We start from the raw sequence: 14,079 nt of genomic DNA on the forward strand, positions 1-14,079 counted from the left end.
TGTGGTGAAGACTAGAGTAGCAGAGTGCCACAGTGATCACTTCAACCATCCAATCGGGTGCAGAGGACTGACATAGTAGGACCATCTCTGCACCTAATTAGATGCTCGACATGAAAACAGCTTCATTTCACTGCCCATCTTTGTATACCTCCTTTAGTGATATGAAATAAGAAAGATTCACAGTAAATAGTTTAAGTTCTACATACAGCACATGGTACCATGTAAATCACAACTATCCACACACTGATTCACGTACCGCTATGTTTTGCAGTTTGGTCTGAAGGTCCATCATTTCCAGAATGATGTCTGGGGAAAGGATTCCACTGAAATTCAGTTTGCCAAAGAAGAGAGAGTCATAAGAATATGAAGGACGATTGGGCACTGTGATGATCAACTGATTCGTTCTGAAGAATGGTCCAAAATGTTCATCATGGAAGTCTTTTTCTTGTCTAGCTCTGCTGTTTGGAGAAGACCAGAGCTCCACCGGGTCTGTGGTCAGTTTGATCAAGGCCATACCACATGAGAGCACAACAACCAGAGCTAAAGAGACACAAATGACAGTCTTGGGGTAGGTGGCAATACGGGTGCCCCACCACCGAAAGGTTTTCTCCATGGAACGGTTGGTCTTAAAACTCACCTTTTCTGAGCAGTTGAGGTCAGAATATTCAATATGAGGTATTTCAGTCCTTTTCTTTCGTCCGCACTTATCTGCAACACATGTTATACCCAAAAAGATGAAAAAAAATAGGATCAAGGTTGCACAGATCACACAGCTTATTATCAAGTATCCATCCACAGACCCGATCTTGAACGGGTCAGGCAGAGGCTCTGGCACGGGAATTTTGGGGCATGCCTCTTTGCAGTCTTGACAAGTGCAGGCGTTTCCTGTTTCCCCATAAGGGCCTTCACTACAGCTCCACACGTTGGTGCTAAGAGGCTTCACTCCACCACCGACTTCAGTCATATTATCTAGTAAATGAAAATTAATTTCTAAAGGTGCCAGTCCATTGCTGATGTCTCCTTGGAAGTCCAACCATCGTTGAGCTGTACAAAATTCCACTCCGTACTTCCCACACATGGCTGACATGGCATAACCCCCAGTGGAGGGCAGTCTCACATTCTTACAGGAGTCAAAACTCTTTTCTGCAAACTCTTCCCTATAAAAGGCCTGGTAAGCCACCACTGCAATGGTGCCATTTTCTTCATGTACTCGTGTCACATTAATGAATTTACTTTGATTGGGGCTACATGTGTTATGACAATGGATATTAGCAAAGTTATCAGCACATGATGGACATCGGTTCAGAATGATCTTTGATAACGCAAAGCTCTTCGAGACGCTCGTAAGCTGCGATAGGTCGCAGCATGTGTAGGTATTGTCATTTCCATTGACCAGCATTGGGCAGGTTGATTTGAGGAGCTGTAGATGGGCACCGGTGGACTGAACGGCTTCAGTATTGGACAAACATGGAGCTGCATTTTCAATTAGGCCACCAGTTATCTCGGGATTCTTTCCACATTCTGCGTATATGGCACACATCCCATCTTCTTTTACCGGGGTATATTCTGCAGCCTGTACAACCAAAATACATTGAAATATGAGATGACATAATAATAATAAACTGCACAGTAATTAGCAACACAGGAATAATAAGCTATAAAGTAGTAGACTGTACAGGAGCAGATGGAGGACAGAAGCTAAACAATCTGAGCTTTGGGTGTGATCAAAGATGAGAACCAGAGGTGAATAGAGTCCTTCAAGCAAATAGAGACAGTCCATGATCAGACCATACATCACACATTAAGTTATAACCACTTCTGTACCAGGCTAATTGAAATCTGCACCCTGTTTGGGACCTGTTACCGTTGCCAGGATGTAGATTTCCATAAGTCCGTCGCACGCTCCTGCTGCTACCCCCAATCGCGCCGCTCTCCCGCTGCTGCAGCTCACTCCCTCTGCTGACAGTATGAGCCAATCACAGTGATCACAGGGTCAGGAACCAATAAAATCGACTCCTGACCAGCTCACAGAGCTCTGTTGTCACAGCGTTGGAAGAGCTATTGGGCTTCAGCGATAGGAGAGCAGCACGAATGGCGATGGGACCTTGCGGCGAGACGTCAGTGAGCCACTATTTTTGTACGAGCGGTCTCTTGTCCTTAAGGGGCCAGAGACTGCTAGTACAAAAGTGGTTAAAACTAAGATAACGTATAAATAAACAAATTAACAGGAAAACAAATGATCTGAAGGCATATAGGTTCACTCTGTGAGATTAGATGTACAATTTTTCCATCTAAAAGAAACTCTGAAGTCTCCAGAAAACGATCTTTTTATTTAAAAAATTTGCTTAACATCTTTGCCCTAACTAAACCGCCGCATCCCCGCCGCTGTACACTAACTAAATCCCCCGTACACTAACTAAATCCCCCCTAACTCGCTGGGGGGCAATCCGGGCAGCGCTTCCATGAGAGGCAGAGCTATGAGCCGCAGCTCTGCCTCTTAGCGCATCGGTCAGCCCCGGATCGCCACCTCTCCCCCTCCCCTCTCAGTCATCCTTCACTGAGAGGGGCGGGGGAGAGGCGGAGATCCGCCGCTGATAGATGGGGCATGGAGGCCGAGCTGCGGCTCATAGCTCGGCCTCCAAGAGCAGCAAAATCCACGACCAAGAAAGTCGTGGATTTTACAGGGGAGAGGGAGGGCGAGTTTGGGGGGATTTAGATAGATTTCAGCGGCGGGAATGCGGCGGTTTAGTTAGGGAAAAGATGTTAAGCACATTTTTTAAATAAAAAGATCGTTTTCATGAGACTTCAGAGTCTCTTTAAGATGTGTACATACTATCAATTATTGTCGGCCACAGGGATCAGAACTCGGCCCCTCAGGCAAAAGTTTGGGGCCAAGCACTGTACAGATGTGTAGCTAGAACACAGGCTAGCAACCCATTTTGTTGCTATAGAGAAGGTGGAAGGGAAACCCTGCGGCGCACAACGAATCGGCTTCAAGCAGATGGGGTAATGAGGAGGAGTACAATGCACTTGTCCAAGCCGATCCGCCACTCCGAATCTCTCGGCGACGGATTGGGGCAGACGTACACATGCTAGATTCTTGGCATAGATGGCCCCCTGACCAGTCGCCTAGCTGAGAACCTTCTGGCATGTGTTCGAGGCTTGTAATTTAAATAAAACTTGGTAGTAGGTATATATTCGACACACACAAGCAATAGAACACAGCAATACATGCATGCAGCTACATTTGAGTCGTCAGCAGGTGCTCGTCAGCCAATCAGGATGCACTGTCATACACCCTTTACCTGCCATACCACATCTAGCAGCCATTAGCATTCAGGTGGGAGGCTTCAGTTGGACGCAAATCGCAAGATTGCGTCGCTAGCAGGACCGCCCCGTGCAGGCATCCCTCCCACAGGGGTCCCTCCCTAACCGCTCACCTGTCCGCCATGTCCTAGAGCTGAAAAAAAAAACATTTAAAAACACACGATTGGTTCGCACGATGGCCAGGGGCCCCGGACCTCTCTCACTGGCCGGGGCCCCAAGGCCAATGCGCGATACCTGGAGGGGAGTGCAGGTGGGCCTGGACCTCTCACACCCAGGCTCTGGACCTCTCACATCCAGAAAACCCACCAACACTGCCTCCATACTGAATGCTAAATTCGACACACACAAGCAATAGAACACAGCAATACATGCATGCAGCTACATTTGAGTCGTCAGCAGGTGCTCGTCAGCCAATCAGGATGCACTGTCATACACCCTTTACCTGCCATACCACATCTAGCAGCCATTAGCATTCAGGTGGGAGGCTTCAGTTACTCAAATGTAGCTGCATGCATGTATTGCTGTGTTCTATTGCTTGTGTGTGTCGAATTTAGCATTCAGTATGGAGGCAGTGTTGGTGGGTTTTCTGGATGTGAGAGGTCCAGAGCCTGGGTGTGAGAGGTCCAGGCCCACCTGCACTCCCCTCCAGGTATCGCGCATTGGCCTTGGGGCCTCGGCCAGTGAGAGAGGTCCGGGGCCCCTGGCCATCGTGCGAACCAATCGTGTGTTTTTAAACGTTTTTTTTTTCAGCTCTAGGACATGGCGGACAGGTGAGCGGTTAGGGAGGGACCCCTGTGGGAGGGATGCCTGCACGGGGCGGTCCTGCTAGCGACGCAATCTTGCGATTTGCGTCCAACTGAAGCCTCCCACCTGAATGCTAATGGCTGCTAGATGTGGTATGGCAGGTAAAGGGTGTATGACAGTGCATCCTGATTGGCTGACGAGCACCTGCTGACGACTCAAATGTAGCTGCATGCATGTATTGCTGTGTTCTATTGCTTGTGTGTGTCGAATTTAGCATTCAGTATGGAGGCAGTGTTGGTGGGTACTGTCTGCTGAAAACCCGCCCAGTGGGAGGTGACGACGGACCCGTCGTTGCCTTTAGTACGGCGTGTGTACGAGCCTTTAGTCTAGGCTATGCTGTCACACAGTCTTCTGCCAAGAGCATTCTGGGAGACCAGGTGTTCCTGCACACTTCTGATTACACAACACACAAACATTCCACAGTGATGCACCTGCCAGCAGTAAAGATGTTGCCTCCTGTGATAAATTTATGAATGTAAATCAGGGAGAAAGATTTGACGATGGGTGAACATTAACTTCATTATTTATAAATGTATATAGAAGAAAAAAAAAAGGTATCATCCTGATTCAAAACTTTTTGAAAAAAAATAAGCAAATGTACTGTGTATTATTTAGGTTATTCAAAAAAAATCCTCTTTAAAGTGTACTTATACTTAAGTATGCTTAAAATAACTTAAATATGGCTCTGAATAAAAAAAATAGTGCTAAAATTCTTTTTAGTGGGAAAATATGTAATGTTACAAAGATATGTTTTGCCTATTTGACTAACACGTAAGTGTAAGTGTAAGTACAAACACGTACAGTATAATTTTACCAATGTGTGATTAAAATAAGATATCCCTATAGTGTACAGCTGAACTTAAAACCCAACTTCAGGCAGACATCTAAAATAAAAAGTAATAGCTTAATAATAAATTACTCCATAAGATTCGCACCATCTAAAATGCTTTTATTAGGCAATCTTCTTAAAAGTTACAGCATATTAAAAGTCCACATGTGGGTGTGCACCATAGGATGATGCACAGGCGTTTCGGGCCGTCCTTGGTCCTTTCTCAAATCCTGACAGACCCACACTAACACAAGATTGCTGGTCTCAGTTGTATAAAGTCTAAAAGCGGACCACATAGAGAACTGCTGCTTAGCATAAATGCATATTCATAAGAAGTAAACCCACCAATCAGAGACCAAGTCCCATATACTGGTGTTAAATAACCCTTATAGCGACCATGATACCATCCACAGTATATAAGTGACAGCCTATATGTTATGGACACTCACCAATAACATCCCACTTGTATAAAATACCAGGGAAAATAGTTAATATAAGGCTCACCGTGTCCACGTCCTGTTAATACAATATAAGCAAAAATGACCAATCCAAATTCAGCCTACAACGTCCGTGCAGGGACTGATCCAAGCTGTGGCCAATCAGGAGCGCCCACCCGCGTCCCCCGCATCCCCATTGGACATATCTTCGCATAGAAAGCCGCTTAAGGGCCAATAAGCTATGGCCTCTGTTAGTTATGATAGGCACCAATAGGAATAACGTCGACGGCGTCCGCCGAATCAGCAGTCTTGCGGTAGGGAACACGTGAGCACATCACGCGCTTCTATCCTCCGATGAGCGAAGTCCCGACAGCGTCCGCTCAGAGCATCTACGCAGCACAGCACGTCATCCAAACGACGTACCATCCGGCCAATCAGAAGCCCGCCGCCAGCGTCCGCTCCAGCACATCAAAGGATGCGGTGGAGCTTTCCGGCCAATCAAAAGCCCGCCGACAGCGTCCGCTCTAACGCATCAGGAGGTGTAGCGGAGACAGCGCATCCATAGATGCGCAGTGTCCGCACTAAGTTTATATATGCAAATTAGCCATGCGAATGCGGAGCAACCCAGATAGGCAACCCCAAGTGCACACCCACATGTGGACTTTTAATATGCTGTAACTTTTAAGAAGATTGCCTAATAAAAGCATTTTAGATGGTGCGAATCTGATGGAGTAATTGACAGAACACTTGTGACTCCAGAGGTGATTGCAGCACATCGACTTACCATCGGTGCAGTTACAATTACGCTATAAATAGCTTAATAATAAAAACAGGGAACACCAAGAGCCCCAATAGTGTAATTCATACTGGACAAGGTGGCAATAAGTTTGTATTGCTAGATACTCACAAGTCAGGGTCACCAGCAGGCAACCACTGTAAAGGCAGGTGGGGAGATTGTCCTGACCCCACTCAGGATTAAGAAGTCGCTCTCTGTAGACAGGCAGAAAGGGTAGCAATGCTCCACCAAGGGTGGACTCAAAATTGTATACAATGAACAGAGCCGCCAAAAGTATAAGATTAGATTAAATGAGCTTAAAAACCAACTTAAATGGCAAAATTGAAGGATTCAAATTAACACAAAGGCGCTTAATTTGAATCCTTGTGCAGATTGTTTGATACTCCTTCCTATATTGCCTGATGAAGCGGGGTTGAACCTGCGAAACGCGTTGCATTTCTTTTTGGAGTTCCTAATAAATGTGTTTGACTGTCTGAATCGCAGTCGTTGTCGTGTCTGCTTGAGGGAGGTAAGACCACCACTTCCTCCTTCAATTTTGCCATTTAAATTGGTTTTTAAGCTCATTTAATCTAATCTTATACTTTTGGCGCCTCTGTTCATTGTATACAATAGCTTAATAATAGGTGGGTAAGGCATTGCACACCACCGTGGAGGTGCTGGATCGAGGTTATAGTACAGAAGAATCCAGGAGATCCGCACACTACGGAAACGTTGGTTTATAGAATAGAACTGTGTCACTATACTTGAAAAAAATATTGGACTTGGTTCATTGACTGTGCGGATCTCCCGGATTCTTCTGTAGCTTAATAATAGGACTGATTAATTGCTTCCTTTTTTTCTGTGTGTAAAATGGGAATTATGCCACTAAAGATCCAGTCTTGATATTTTGGTGACATTGCCTGAAGCACAGATTACAGTGAGTATATTTTAGACTGTGGGTGTGGTTGCTGTATATCTGAATGACACCATCCTCCTGTCAAGACTGCAAGGGGGCAGGCACAGATAGGATCTCTCTGAGAAGTTGGCAGCCTGTCAATCTGCCATGTAGGATGTGGGTTGGGTCCAGAACCTATGCAGACCCTCCTCCCTTTGGCACTTGACAGGAAAATTAAAGGCAGCCTATTGTGTCAATCAAAGTGCGGAGCTAATGTCCCTTAAAGTGATTGGACCCACATGGGGCACAGGGCAGGACGAGTGGAGCTCTCGTCATTGCCAATTAGCAGGCATACGTTTGTAGCACTCACTATACTACTCTGATAAGGCGTGTTAACTCTGATAAGGCATGCTATTTGTGTTAGTGAATCAAGCCCATTGTCTGCTGCATTGTAAACCAACACACTGGACACGGTGTGAATGGGGCTTGAGGGAATTACCTGAGCATGGCAAGAGGGGTTGTTTCTTCGGGCTCTTTCATACGGTTGGCTGACAGGTGGTGAATTTACTTCCTCTCAGCTGCTCTCCTGCACCGGCTGGGTGCTTGTTAGCACTTTGTATCAGCAGTGGAAAGGTGCGCACCCCCCCCCATGGAGTCACATCTGAGCATGGGCCCAGATGTGCTCTGACGCAACATGCTGCGGTTCGCTACATTAATATATTTGTATTGCATTTTTCTCCTGGCAGACTCAGACTCTTGAGCTGCAACCACTAGGACACACTCCACACAGGCAGTAGCAGCATTAGGGAGTCTTGCCCAAGGTTTCCTTACTGAATAGGTGCTGGCTTACTGAACAGGAAGAGCCACGATCTGAACCCAGATCTTCGATGTCAGAGAGGAAGAGCCCTTAAAGGAGTCATCAGGCAAATGACATGAAAGCCAATTTACTTACCTGGGGCTTTCTCCAGCCCCTTGCACCCGAGAGTCCCACGCTGACAGCTCCGTTTGCAGCCGCCGGCCAGGGGTCCCCGCACGGTGCAAAGGATGACCTCCAGGTTGTCCTTACTGCGCCTGCATGAAGCGCCGCTGTCAATCGGGCCCATGTTCTATGCGGCATACTACACAGGCACAGTAGTTCTGCACCTGCGCAGTAAACCGCGGAAAACGTGGGCTTTATTGACAGCGGCGCTCGCGCAGGTGCTGTAGAGGACGCCTGGCGAGACACCGTGCGGGGACCCCGGGCCGACGGCTGAGAGCGGAGCTGCGGCGTGAGACATGTCAGCTGCAAGGGGCTGGAGAAAGCCCCAGGTAAGTATATCGGCTTTCATGTCATTTGCCTGATGACTCCTTTAACCATTACACTATCCAGCCACTATGCCTGCCGCCTTGACGTGGCGGTAACGGCATGCGATATTCTGACTGACGAATGTCACTGAACCCCTGTTGGCTGCTGTCCCCCAAAATGTTATCTGCCCATGCATCAGAATACTTTACCTGTCCGCTGCCGCCACTAGTGTCCAGCCTCTTCCACATCTGCATCTCACACGACTACCAGCGTATAGCACGTGGGGTGCGCACCGCCAGCCACGTGGGGCGCCAATGTGGAAGCTGACACAGCAGCGTACAGGTGCAGTGTACAGGTAAAGTATTTCAATGCATGTGCATCAGGGGGCACACATAACATTTGGGGGGGGACAGTGATGGAGGCAGTTAAAGCAGCGTCACAAGGCCAATTTCCGTAAGATTTAATGCTGAAATCGATCAGGAACCGGCCTGCCGTGTATGGGCAGGCAACAGATCTCTCTCTAATCAGATTCGGTCAGCGAGAGATCTGTCTCTTGGTCGATCTGCCTAATGTATGGGCACCTTTAGGGTGTATTGTATCTGCTTTGTGCTTCATCTTTCCAAAAGCAGTTTGTTGTGTCCTTTTGCGGAAGGTAGTGAATGCAGCAGGTGGATATAACCAAGCACAATTCAAATACAAATAAAACAAAACAAAAATCAACCACAATGTTCACACAAATGCCCAGGTACACAAGCCCTAAAACACCTCTTCAGACAATCATATACAGCAGTGTTTCTCAACATTTTATTGGTATGTACCCCTTTTAAAACCCTGTACACACCAAGTACCCCCTGGCATAGTAAACAAAATCACAAGTACCCCTTGGCAAATATATATTTAATTGTAGTACATAATAATTGGTTCTAAACAATTTCCAAGCATTTACTATTGCTCTTAATTAGCTAAAACACGAATTTGGTGTTGTTTTAAATAAGAGTTATCATTTTCTAAAACTCTAAATTTGTTATTCTTGGTTAAGTATATAAAGCCTGAGTACCCCCTGGAACCATCAGAAGTACCCCCTGGGGTACGCGTACTACAGGTTAAGAACCTAGGCTTTACAGTACTGAGGGCATTTTTCTCATTACTCACCGTGCACTACTTTTGCTATTAGCCACAGCACAAGTCCCCCCCATACCTGGGCTATATGTGCAGTGTAATGTTACAACTGAGTATTGTTATATATGGTATGTTTTGCTGTTTCAGTTGCATTATTTTTTATTCAATGTCCTTGTGTGCTTGCTTATTACATGCATGATGCTGGATCAGTAACACAGCAATACATGTGTAGGGCTGGTTCACACGGTCGGGTCCCGGTGTCTCGTTTCGCCCATGCTAAACGTTTTTTCTGCTACCAAGCAGAAAAGTATTCGGCATTGATTCCCTTCATCCCATCATCAAGTTGCGTTTTGTAGCCCCTGGGGGATATGAAACCGCAAATACAACCGACGATAGAAGCTAAATGCAGCATCTCTGAAAAATCAATGGACCTCGGTGCTTGCACAATTGCACAATTGAATTGGAATCATATTTATTCGCCAAGCACGACTGGGCCATGCTCAGTATTGGGTTTGGCATATAAAACAGCTCAGAATGGAGAAGGGAATAAAGTATAAACAGTAGACCAGTAAACAAGTAACAATGATAGTAGAAGCTTTAACAAGAAATATAACAATCCAAACACAGTAGCAGCAGCTTTAACAAGATACGTTCCGTGACAAGACACAGTGATTGCCGGTAAACTTATAGAACACTGTCATTATACTACACATACTAGCACTTCAGAAATCATAACTTTAGAGAGTTATGCTATAGGGGGCTATATACAAATAAAACAACCAGTAACAGCGCATGGATACCCAAAGTAATCTCCCTACCCTTCAGTATGTACACATAGTACAAAGAGCACATCAGATTTGTACTACAGGCCACACACTGGCAGATTGACCTGGCAGATTTTGTTTTTGATCAGCTGAACATCCCGCAAAAAACGTGCAAGGAAGTCTCACCGTGATGTTTTCAAACAGCCAATCAGGCACTGAGAAAGAGATGAGGATGTTCAGGTACATGGCAGCGTGTTTAAAAAGATTCTTCATATTTACTCTGGCGCCCACCTGCACTGTTTGTAAATCCAGATATCTGCCAGATCATTATTACATATTTAAATAGCGCCCACATCTTCCACGGCGCTGTGCAGAGTATATTGTCTTGTCCCTCAGAGGAGCTTACAATCTAATCCCTACCATAGTCATATGTCTATGTATGGATCATGCAGTATCTGTATCATAGTCTAGGGCCAATTTAGGTGGAAGCCAAGAGAGTGAGAGAGTTAACCACTACATCACCATGCTGCCCGATTAGTCTGCCAGTGTGTGGCCAGTGTGAAGTTGGCCATTAACAGTACAATATTTTCATCATACGCGATGTTTCGATTTACTTTTTTTTCATGATTAAAAGTAATTGGAAGGTAATTCTCGGTTGTTCCAAAATACAGGTCGATTAGGGCATTTTTTCTCTAAAGATACGATCGGAAAATCCAACTTTCAGATCGACAGAATTTTCAGTTCCATTCGACCAAAGAATCGTTTCACATGGATTTTCCCCAAACACTGCACTGCTTTCTGTGCAATTTGATTGTAAATAGTGCGCCGAAAGTTCACATCTGATGAAAATATTGTACCGTTAAGGGGCACTTCTAGAACCATGAGTTACGCTGTTCTACCAACACCTAAGAGAGAAGACCATATGTAGTAAGGCTACTGACCTGAGGCCGGAGCAGCGCTGCCAGTATCACTACCACAAAAATCCTGGGCAGCATCTTCCGCCTTGAAGAAATCGCCCAAAGGGTGGCTGAAGTCTGGACTGGTGACTCCTGTGCCAGGGCTGAGATGTGGCACTCCACACGCACAACTCACAAGGTAATATTGATCTGTCTTCCTCTAGGACTGTATCCTGCACAGGAGCCAATCAGCAGCCACAGATGTGATAAATCCTGCTTTTTATTAACTAGAGGAGGAGGGGGCTGAGAGGACACTGCAGGCTGACACATTCCCTGACAGACTCCAACACAAACCTCCCACACTGAATTAACTCATCACAGCATCACAGCCTCTGTGACTCCAGAAACACCTGAAACTGCATTTTGCAATATTTAGAAAAATAGAATTATAGCGGGAAAGTCTAAGGGCATATTAACACACGCCCTATTTGCGGTCGTTTAATGCCGATTGTCAAATCGCCCGCAATCACTAGCACTTTAACCACTTAACGACCGCCTAACGCCGATAGTTCGAGCGGCCTTTCCATGTCAGTTCACGGAGGGTGTCTCCGTGAACAGCCTGCGAGCCGCGATCGCGGCTCGCAGGCTAAATGTAAAAACACGGGGGAAGAAATCCCCGCTGTTTACATCATACGGCGCTGCTGCGCAGCAGCGCCGTAAAGGAGATCGTCGATCCCCGGCCTCTGATTGGCCGGGGATCGCCGGCATCTGATAGGCTGAAGCCTATCAGAGGCGGCGCCAGAACGGATCGCTGTCCTGTGCCGCCCAGAGAGAGGAGGGGAGGGAGGGAAGTACAGGGAGGCTGGGAATCGCTGCGGAGGGGGGCTTTGAGGAGCCCCCCCCCCGCGCTACACGCAGCAAGCCGGCGGCGAACAGCAGCCTGGCTATTACACGATCTGTGCTGTGGGCTGGAGAGCCCACGCAGCACAGATCTGGGTAGAATAGCCTGGTCCTTAAGTGGTTAAAAAACGTTAGTGTAATTAAAAGTACATGGCAGTGATCTCACTGCAGCAATCGCCGGCGATTCACAAATTGCGGTAAACAAAAAACGCAGCACTTTTTTGTTATTTTAGAGAGATCGCAATGTTAATAAAAGCGAATTGCGATCGCTGAAAAATCACAAAATAGTCCAGTAAAAAAAATACCCCAAAAAATGAAAAAATCTCAGTTGCAAAATGCTAGCCGTTTTGCTAGCGTTTTGCGATCCCCGGTGTGAATGGGCCCTAGGAAGAAACGGGATTTTTACAAGCATAAATGAAGTGAAAGAAAAGGGAGAAAATGAGATACTTCCTTCAGTAGTAGGCAAGCCTCTGGTTTTCTGCATAGTCATAAGGTTTCCCTAATGCATTTGCAATCCACTGTTCCAGCGCTGGGTCCCGCTAAATGTATTAGACAAGAGCTTGTTGAATACGTTTCTTGTGACTGGGCATGCGTGAGTACGGTCCACGCACACTATTTCAATTCAATTCATTTCAAGCACTTTATTGTCATTGTGTAACACAATGAAAATACTTTTCATGACAACCTCACGGTGCATATAGGGAACATAGTGATAGTAACAAAGGTAGTAAGAGAAGAAATTATACAAGTATGCCAGGTATTACAGATATTATTTAAACAATTTGTACACAGTGTTAATTATTTCTGAGAGGATTCAGAGTTCATCACGTGTATGGCGGATGGGAAAAAGTTGTTTTTCAGTCTGTTTGTGTGTGTGTGGATTGATCTAAAACGTTTACCTGATGGAAGGAGCTCAAACAAGGCATTTCCAGGGTGAGTGTTGTCCTTGATAATGTTTTTGGCCCTTCTCACACAGCGCGTATTATACAAGAGTTCCAGTGAGATGTTCTGTGTTAGTCAACCACGTCCTGAAAATCTTGATCTTGAGTTGATAGGACGTGCCTTCTTCAGAGCACTATACTTTGCGCCAGGGCCGCACGAAATCACATCAGCACGACCTCGAACAGACCTGCTGGGTGGCCTGCCTCTGGCTTTGCCTCTGCCTGTTGTTTTGTCCATATTGAGGGGGGGGCTGAAATGAAAGATATGCACTGACTTGACTAATAAAATGTGCAGTCACACAGGTGCAGTTTAAGGTATGCAGTGACTGAAATTACAATACAAGGTGCAGCTGTCACACAGGTGCAGTTAACAGGTATGCACGGACTGGTATATTACACAGCGTGCGGTCACACAGGTACTGTGAACAATTATGCAATGACTAGTATTACAAATTTGCAGCTGTCATACACACAGGTACCGTGAACAGGTGCAGTGACTGGTGGTATATAACACTGCGTGCGCTCACGTACGTAGGTAGGTGCACTGAACAGGTGGGTATGCAGTGATTGGTATTACAAATTTTCAGCTGTCACACACACAGGTACAATGAACAGGTGCAGTGACTGGTGGTATATAACACTGTGTGCGCTCACATAGGTAGGTAGGTGCACTGAACAGGTGGGTATGCAGTGATTGGTATTACAAATGTGCAGCTGTCACACACACAGGTACCATGAACAGGTGCAGTGACTGGTGGTATATAACACTGCGTGCGCTCACATAGGTAGGTAGGTGCACTGAACAGGTGGGTATGCAGTGATTGGTATTACAAATGTGCAGCTGTCACACACACAGGTACCGTGAACAGGTGCAGTGACTGGTGGTATATAACACTGCGTGCGCTCACGTAGGTAGGTATGTGCACTGAGCAGGTGGGTATGCAGTGATTGGTATTACAAATGTGCAGCTGTCACACACACAGGTACCATGAACAGGTGCAGCGACTGACTGGTATATAACACTGCGTGCGCTCACATAGGTAGGTAGGTGCACTGAACAGGTGGGGATGCAGTGATTGGTATTACAAATGTGCAGCTGTCACACAC

At 46.2% G+C, this 14,079-nt stretch overlaps 1 protein-coding gene across 1 annotated transcript in view; it reads right to left on the minus strand.

Moving 5' to 3' along the window:
- The window catches only part of NPC1L1 (NPC1 like intracellular cholesterol transporter 1), a 79,283-nt gene extending 68,006 nt beyond the window's left edge, over positions 1 to 11,277 (minus strand). The window contains exons 1-2 of the mRNA XM_068274763.1: positions 11,177 to 11,277; positions 257 to 1,573 (exon numbers count right to left, since the gene is read on the minus strand). Coding sequence (XP_068130864.1) covers positions 257 to 1,573; positions 11,177 to 11,230 — 1,371 coding nt within the window. The 5' untranslated portion in view covers positions 11,231 to 11,277. The remainder of the gene's footprint in view (positions 1 to 256; positions 1,574 to 11,176) is intronic.
- Between the last annotated feature and the right edge of the window lie 2,802 nt (positions 11,278 to 14,079).

The sequence above is a fragment of the Hyperolius riggenbachi genome, chromosome 3 (genome assembly GCF_040937935.1).
Source record: "Hyperolius riggenbachi isolate aHypRig1 chromosome 3, aHypRig1.pri, whole genome shotgun sequence".
Taxonomy (NCBI): domain Eukaryota; kingdom Metazoa; phylum Chordata; class Amphibia; order Anura; family Hyperoliidae; genus Hyperolius; species Hyperolius riggenbachi.